The sequence below is a fragment of the Drosophila melanogaster genome, chromosome 2R, assembly GCF_000001215.4.
Source record: "Drosophila melanogaster chromosome 2R".
Lineage (NCBI taxonomy): Eukaryota > Metazoa > Arthropoda > Insecta > Diptera > Drosophilidae > Drosophila > Drosophila melanogaster.
The window spans coordinates 16117008-16124718 of record NT_033778.4 but is presented as its reverse complement, the minus strand read 5'-3'; the positions used below and the strand labels follow the sequence as shown (position 1 = coordinate 16124718).

General features: G+C 43.9%; 3 protein-coding genes across 5 annotated transcripts; all 3 read right to left on the bottom strand.

Moving 5' to 3' along the window:
- Positions 1–141: 141 nt before the first annotated feature.
- Positions 142–1235, bottom strand: CG30095 (uncharacterized protein; the record flags this gene model as incomplete). The annotated part of the gene is made up of 3 exons (NM_166143.2): positions 142–404; positions 467–634; positions 1022–1235. The coding sequence occupies 3 exons, from the start codon at positions 1233–1235 to the stop codon at positions 142–144; spliced, it is 645 nt and encodes a 214-aa protein (NP_725529.1).
- Positions 1236–1945: 710 nt separating this feature from the next.
- On the bottom strand, positions 1946–4926 carry Jhe (Juvenile hormone esterase). 3 transcript variants are annotated; one of them, NM_079034.5, is made up of 7 exons: positions 4805–4926; positions 4066–4320; positions 3860–4003; positions 3603–3753; positions 2794–3536; positions 2333–2622; positions 1946–2266 (listed from the first exon to the last, which is right to left on the bottom strand). In NM_079034.5, exons 2-7 carry the CDS (start codon positions 4285–4287, stop codon positions 2077–2079), a joined length of 1740 nt encoding a protein of 579 aa, NP_523758.3. In that variant the 5' UTR covers positions 4288–4320; positions 4805–4926; the 3' UTR covers positions 1946–2076. The 3 variants fall into 3 exon arrangements, with proteins under 3 accessions (NP_523758.3, NP_001163166.1, NP_001286476.1); NM_001169695.2 differs by lacking the exon at positions 4805–4926 and adding an exon at positions 4511–4585; NM_001299547.1 differs by lacking the exon at positions 4805–4926 and adding an exon at positions 4511–4585 and having other exon boundaries at positions 4066–4308.
- A 643-nt stretch (positions 4927–5569) lies between these two features.
- Positions 5570–7610, bottom strand: Jhedup (Juvenile hormone esterase duplication). Its single transcript, NM_137241.4, has 6 exons — positions 7423–7610; positions 7221–7364; positions 7011–7164; positions 6765–6950; positions 5858–6707; positions 5570–5805 (listed from the first exon to the last, which is right to left on the bottom strand). Exons 1-6 carry the CDS (start codon positions 7606–7608, stop codon positions 5646–5648), a joined length of 1680 nt encoding a protein of 559 aa, NP_611085.2. The 5' UTR covers positions 7609–7610; the 3' UTR covers positions 5570–5645.
- Positions 7611–7711: the final 101 nt, after the last annotated feature.

Sequence of the window (7711 nt, the reverse complement as noted above, 5' to 3'; positions counted from 1 at the left end):
AGATAGTGTACCACTTATCTCTAGAAAACTGTTGACAACCGAATTTGAATTCAAATTTAAGCGATGATTTTTTGGTTATGATTGTGATGATTAAAATCTAAGTGCGTTACGAAGGTATATGCGAATGAAAAAGAACGATTTCTATTCAATATCCATATCATCTACGCGCCCGCGAACGCGATTCTTGCGCTTGTGTTTTTTAGTGGGCGGTGGCAGGAAACTCTCAAGAAACTCAATGGTATTCAAAATCGTTTCCGAACTGACGTTTCCAATGTAGTTCTTGTCGAAGTAGACGACCGGTACAGGTGGCTCCGTTGAGAGCAACAATTTGTCACAATTACAACGCTGTCCCTGAATTTTTGCATCGAGCGTTTCCACTTCAACATCTGTGTTATTTGATTTGTCTGGAAAGAGGTGCCTAAATAGGTCAATCTATGTCTGAACTCCATAAAGAGTTGCCACCCACCGAATAAGGGACGAAAGCACTCCTTCACCTGAATCCACTTGGTGCAAAACTGTTTGATGAAACTGTCGTTCTGATTGAAGAAACTGCGAGCTGCATTGTCAACCCGGTATTTCATGAATCCAGGCACATATGGCCATTTGCCCTTCGCGGCATAAAAGCATATGATGTCTGAAATGTAAAAATTTAAGCGATTTGTAATTCTGCTAGCCTTAATAAAAGTATTCATATGCTTGAGGAGATAAAAATTTAAATATTTTAGTTGCTAAAGAAGTTTATTCATTGTTTCCTTGCGACATATGATAAATTGTGAAAAAGTATAGCATACTTTTAGGCTTAGCCGTATTCGTCTCTTAAAATGATTTCAATGCGTTGTGGATGTCTTTTAAACTGAAAAGAACTATTGTAAATTGGGAAGATATCACACAGAAACCTATGTTCTAATCCTTGTTCAAAATACAGAGATCTTGATCTAGAACATTCTAGTTAAATGTGGAAAAACTATGGCCCATTCTTGTATATAACACTTTCGATTGCGAAATAGATTGCTTAACTTACAGGGCACATGGAAGAGATGAAGAAAAGTGCGCTGATGCTCCAGACTGGAGATGAGATGAATACCGCTGGACCGCCGATTGGCCAGGGCCTTTCTTCCGGCAAAGGGAATCTCATCCACGCGGACACTCTTCAGATATGCCTCGCCCATGGTGAATAGAAATATGGCTAAAAATAGGGGCAGAATATGCAGAGCGATTTTCCGACGCAGCTCCATTGTCGAACTTTCCACTAGCCAGCAATAAATGTGACTGACGAATGTCCTGCAGGAATTGTCAGACACCTGAATGATTTCACTGCGCTCTCTATTGATTTTAATTGTGCTCGAGGTTGACATAAATCCAGGCAATAGGGATACATTGCATGTGCTAACCCAATTTGCCAGCCACAAAAAGTTCATTGCACTCAAAGTTACATTTGTGGAATATACATGACAACAAACATCATACATACAACAAAAATTAAGTCACAGGAAATGCAGTATGCAAATCATGAGTCATTAGCTAATATTTATATTACTCAATATAGACGAGATAATAATCAGCAGTCACCTGTCAGAACAATTCACTCCGATCTATGAATAATCAATTGATTTACAATTGCAATCCATCTGAGCGAGGAAGAACTACTGAACTATTACGAACACATTTCTCATTGCCGCCACGCGGCGTATACTTAATTTGCTAAACCTGCTTTTATGGCACGCTTTTTCCCACTCAAAACATTTTTCGAATGCCGTAATATAGATATAACCCACGTGTTGCAAATTTATTTTATGGCTTATCAAGTTTGGCACACTTAGAAATAGGAAAGCGAGGCGAATTTCCAGACAACTATTAAAGGTAGAGGTATTTCTAAGAATTATGTAACCAAAAACGTTAGATCCAAAATAGCAAGCAAAACAAATAACTAACTGAAATAATGCTTGTTCTTAAGTATTGATAGTAGTTTATTTTCTTACAATAGCTGCATTCTATCTTACTTTCTACGACTTTTTTCAGTACCAACCGTTCATATATGTACATTAGTTTATCGGTTGAGCAGAGTTTAGAACTATTTTACTTTTCGTTGAGTATATGCGACCATAGATTCACCCTATCCGTTTGGAATTCGCTGGCCACGTGAACCTCGAAGCCTTGGTAGGCATCTGGTGCATTTGCGAATTCGTGATAGTCGCATATTCCGTCGGGACGTGACTGGAGCACCTCAATGGAGCAGGGGGTCAGTGACTCGGAATTCCTGGGTTTTCTGCGAAAAATATATGTTGATTCATTATAGTACCCAAACAATCCATACTATCAAACTTAGTCTCACCCAAACTTGGCGAAGTGCACGAAGTAATCAACAAAGGAATGTATCACCTTCGCCTCCGTGGAGTTCCGCTGAAAGTCGGGAAAGAGCAGTGGACTACGGAACAGATAGAGCAGATCATCGCAGTGCACTACTCCATATTTTCCGGTCACATTCGCGGATGTATAGGCAGAGGCATAGCTAAGAGGTCCTTGATAGTTGAAACTATATAAGTAGACGGGATTCGGCGTGTGGCAAACATTTTTGTGAATGGTATTGTATAGGGGTTGCTTGAAACCCCTATCAGATATTAACTGGAAATCAAGAAGTGGTTTATAAATAAACTACATATAAAAATAGATAAAAACTAGTTATAGAATAAAGCTATGATTAATGAATGCTCGATACATTTTCATAAATTAAAATGCATTTAGCTTGATCATATTAACTTAGTTAACTGATTAACATCAGCCCCATCGACTTACATTCATAAACCCTTGGACGGTCAGCTCGTTGACTTCATGCTGGCCCTGGAAATACACTTCCACCAGCAGATCCATCATCTTTTCGCGCCTATCCTGGCTAAAGCTGGCCGGGAATTCCAGCAGTTCCTGCAGCAGCTCGTCGAATCGCAAGTTAAAACTCTGGCGTAGCGTCTCATTGCCCAGAATGTTCACCACCCTGACTGCACCCTCACCTGGAACAGTGCCGAGAAGCAGGGGAATGGATGTGGGCATTCCTTGGGCCAGCATATCCATGGGATGCGCGTTGAGAAAGGCATCGACTTCCAATCCCTCCTCGACCACTGGACGGAAATTGGTCATGTGATCCACATCCCAGTACTTGAGACCATCGCCGGCATTCAGTAGCTTGGTGGCATTTATTCGACGCAGTGCCTTGGTTAGCTTTACTGTACTCAGATTCCTGGCATCTGGCACGTCTGCAAACTCCGCCAGGAGGCGAGCCTGCTCCAGTGGCTGCTCCGCAATGGCGAAGGGCACATTGGCCGTGCCGCTCATGCTGATCACTCGATGGAACAGGCCATGGGATCTGGGACTCAGCAGGTGCATGTGGGCAGCCACGCCGCCGGCACTTTGGCCGAAAATGGTCACCCGCTGAGGATCGCCGCCAAAGAAACGAATGTTGCGCTGCACCCAACGCAGTGCCAAGTTCTGATCCTTTAGGCCAAAGTTACCAGACATCACAGCATCCTGCGTCGATAGGAATCCTTTGTGTGGAACGAGAAACTCAAAAATTACACTTCTTACACTTTGTTAGTTATCTTCGGCCTCACCAAAGGGTCCTAGCCTATAGGCCATGGTCACCAGAATCACTTCACCGGAGTCCATAAAGTATTCGGGTCCAGTTACCCCTGGTCCTGCAGAGCCGCCAAAGAAGCCGCCGCCATGGATATAGACCATTACAGGTAGTGCGGATTTTCGAATCTAAATAAGGCAATCATTTAAGCTGGACAGGATTTCGCAAAGCCGGATCATCCCTACTGACCCTGTACTTTCTTAGATCCTCCTAAGAAATTCGATTTTATCTCACCTCTGGCCTGTAGACATTCAAGTAGAGGCAATCCTCATCGCCGTAGACAACTGGCGTTGGCAGCAGATAGTTCTTCTGGATGCAGTCCATCTTGGGCGCACTGGCATCGTACATCCCCAGCAACTTGGGCATTACCTTGGGATTCTGACGAAGAAGTAGCTGGTACATAAATGGAATCTCTGAGCAAAGATGCCCAATTAACATACACTGAATCTCAGATCTCCAATGGGAGGCAGGGCATAGGGAATGCCCATGAAGGCCTCGAATCTTTCGGACTGATAGCCCTGGAGATTGGTGCCCTTCAGGCAGCCCACGCTCGGTGGGCACACGGTGAGCTGGTCCACAGTGGCCAAGGCCGCGCAGAAGGGTCCAGGGCCAGCCAAGAGCTGTCCAAGAAGCAGCAGTTGTAGCATCCGTTGTTGAATCATCGCCGGCGGTCCACGAAATCACTGAAAATAGAGCTAATGGATCGTTAATTATGCAAAACGATTGGTTATTTATGATCAATTTTTTTTTTGTTGGGGCTTCCTATGCTGCCCGTTAACTCGCTCAAGATGATGTCAACTTTAATTTGGTCTTTAAATGGATTTGCTGACCATAAGCCATCAGCCATCAGGCCCACTATCCTGGTGGAAAAGCTCAATTACTCACTCAATCTTAGACTTAGACAGTCGCTGGGTGAAAATCGCTGGAAGAACCTATCGCGACCGAGGCCCAAATCGATCTGACGATTTGTTCAGTTGAATCGTGAAGAAAACTTTTGCTCCGTACCAAGTGGCTCTCTGCCCACAATCTTGACAAAATGTGCGGTGGAAAATTTATACAGATCAGCGCGATTTAGCCAGCTGTTTGGGATCGTTTTGGATCGTTTGTAGAACGGTACACACGGCGTATGCTTGATTGCTGCGAATAGGAATTGATCTGGAAATGCAACTAGCATCTTACCAGCGACCTCAACCGAATCTGGTTAGGGTAATTTGAAACACGCGCCAGAACGAGTAGAAAGTGGCAGTGGATTATACTTATGCCCCCGATCCGTCAGAGTCGACGACTTGCGATCAACTGCGATCGCATCGTATCGAAATGTTTGCTTTTATCCTGTCTCGGCTCACGATTTTGCTATCGGATGCATTCACACGGAAATAAATCATGGTGCAGATGTCATTGGCAAAAAAAAAAGTAAGTTACTAACTATTGTTGCTACCACAGATCAATAGCTTGTACTAACTAGTTGAAGCAACTAATAATAGTACAGCTTATACAACTTGAATGTATTCAAAGATGATGCACGCATACTTTTACTTTCGAGCTTAACATCTGAAACCTGGATATTATTCACTCACTTTCGCTTTTATCACCACCACCCCCATAGAACGTTACGGTTTTCACTCTCATGGATCGTGCTCCACCTTAAGATAGCAGATCTTGAGAAGTCTCCAAGTCGACAGAGGTTTCCCCTATCGGGCGAGTTATACTGCGCTACGGATCGGTGGCAATCTTATCTCATGTCGCATGTCGTCGGGCCTTTTATTCGCACTTAATCTCATTTCTTGCACATTCTGCATATGTAAATTGACCTTCGAATCGCAACTGGGATTGGATGGGATGTGATGGAGCAGCAGGCATTTATGAAAATGGAACGCACTTACAATGCCTCAATGAAAATCTGGGGTATCTGCAATGGTACCCATTACACATTCTGTTCCATTTCGCAAATTAATGGGTTTTATTTAACGCGGGTTCATTCTTAAATTAACCCGAAGTAGTTATAATCGAATTGAGAGAGCTATGCAAATAGCTTTTTCCATATGGGAAATGCGGTGAGCGTTATGCTGTTTCGAATATCTTCCAGATACTTTTCTTTGTTGCCACCAAAGTGAAGATAGTTGCACATTCCCTGTTCTTTGAAATCCGAAACTTTACAGATGGATTCTTCGTGGAAAACTCTATAGAGATATAAAGATATGAAATATATCTACTAAGCTATTCCCAGCTTACCCCGTTTTGGCGAAATCCGTCATCAGCGAAGACATTCGTTGTATAACCTTGGCATCTTCCGAGTCCTTGGGAAAATCATCGAAGCTAACCGGAATGCGTATGGTGTGCAGACCATCATCCATGTGAACTGCTCCAAGACCATAGTCGTCAGTGGTGCCAGCAAAAAACTTTGTTATAGAGTTTAGGCCGGCAAACTCAAAGATATAGATGAATAGTGGATTCTCTTCGAGATTTGCATAGGTGACATACGACGAAATAGTTTCATAAATCGGATAATAAAAGTTGAAGTCACCAGATATCTCTGCCAATTTCAACATGGTATCGTTGTTAAGACTATCTCCTTTAAAGTCGTAAGCATCAAGTATTTCGCTGACCATCTGGACGGGAGTTCCCTCGGGCAGGTTAAGCAGCAGGGCCATATGTTCCAGGAAGTTCTCATTGAACTCTGCCCGCAGCTTGGGATTAATGAAGGCACGCATTATGAATAGAGAACCTTCACCAGCTCGCGAACTTAGGCTTAGTATCCAGGGCATCTGGTTAATGCGACCTGCCCGATGGGCATCTAGCGGATCCTCGACCAGGAAGGCATCGGGAGATGGAGCCTCCAGTACTGGGAGAGTGGTTAGATGGGGCATGTTATCCCACACCTTTAAGCTGTCCACACTAACAAGGAGTTTTTTAGGACACACATTACGTAGCGCTTCCGCAAGATCCTGGGAACTGAGACTCTCCGCTTGATCGATGGCCAATTCCTTGCCCAGACGCCTTGCCTGACTTAGGGGATCTTTGAGAATCTTCATGGCCGACAGAAACATGGTGCCAGTCAAGGACATGGAATTTTGGAAAAGTCCTGCAAACAAGCGTGTGACTTATTTGCGATCAAAATACAATTAAAAAACAAACTGACCCTTTGAATTGGGGCTAATCATGTGCAAGTGGGCAGATATTCCGCCAGCACTGTGCCCAAGGACCGTGACCTTTTTTGGATCTCCTCCGAATGTAGCTATGTGTTTTTGTATCCACTGCAGAGCCAATCGCTGATCCTTGAAACCGAAATTCCCTGGCATGTGCTCATCGCCAGTGCTTAGAAAACCTGCAACATTTGATCTCCACGTGAGTGGTGTTTTTTTTTTTGATAATCCCTACAACTTACCGAAGGGACCAAGGCGATAGTTCATTGTTACCATGACCACCTTGTTTGTATCCATCAGATACTCTGGTCCACTAGCCATCGGATGGGCAGATCCGCTAAAGAAACCGCCTCCATGTATATAAACCATCACGGGCAACTTATCTTCAGCGCGATTCTATAAAACCAAACCCATCAGGACTATCTTAGAATGCTTACTACAAATCTTGATACCTTCGGTCTGTAGACGTTCAGGTAGAGGCAGTCCTCCACTCCCATCAAACCCCATTCTTTTGCAAAGTAACTTCTCTGAATGCAGCTGTCCTTCGCCGCTCCAGCATCGAGTACTCCCTCCCAGGGTTCATTCGGCACAGGGTTCTGAAAGCATTCAATATACGTAATCCTTCTGAAAGTATGAGAGCAAAGAACAATCCACCTTTAGACGCAGCGGTCCAACTGGCGGCTGGGCAAAGGGAATGCCCATGAAGGCTTCGAACTCTCCGCTCTGATATCCTGGCATTAGAGTGCCTCGCATACAGCCCATATCCTCCAGGCACACATCCAAGGAATCTCCGACAGCAACAGCTACAAACAATAGTACTCCAAATCCGGCGAACAACATTTTGTTGTGATATCCATTAGTAAAACGCTAGCTCACTTTTATACTTCATCTTTCAACAGAGAGCGGTATATTTGCAAATTCAGGTAATCATGGGCATAAATAA

Coding starts and splice junctions, on each gene's coding strand:
- Jhe (NM_079034.5), bottom strand. CDS start 4,287: ATGATTCAACAACGGATGCTACAACTGCTGCTTCTTGGACAGCTCTTG. Junction 3,537..3,602: donor CTATAGGCTAGGACCCTTTG/GTGAGGCCGAAG, acceptor TTCCACACAAAG/GATTCCTATCGACGCAGGAT. Junction 2,267..2,332: donor GTGCACTTCGCCAAGTTTGG/GTGAGACTAAGT, acceptor TATTTTTCGCAG/AAAACCCAGGAATTCCGAGT.
- Jhedup (NM_137241.4), bottom strand. CDS start 7,608: ATGTTGTTCGCCGGATTTGGAGTACTATTGTTTGTAGCTGTTGCTGTC. Junction 6,951..7,010: donor CTATCGCCTTGGTCCCTTCG/GTAAGTTGTAGG, acceptor CAAATGTTGCAG/GTTTTCTAAGCACTGGCGAT. Junction 6,708..6,764: donor GATTAGCCCCAATTCAAAGG/GTCAGTTTGTTT, acceptor GCTTGTTTGCAG/GACTTTTCCAAAATTCCATG.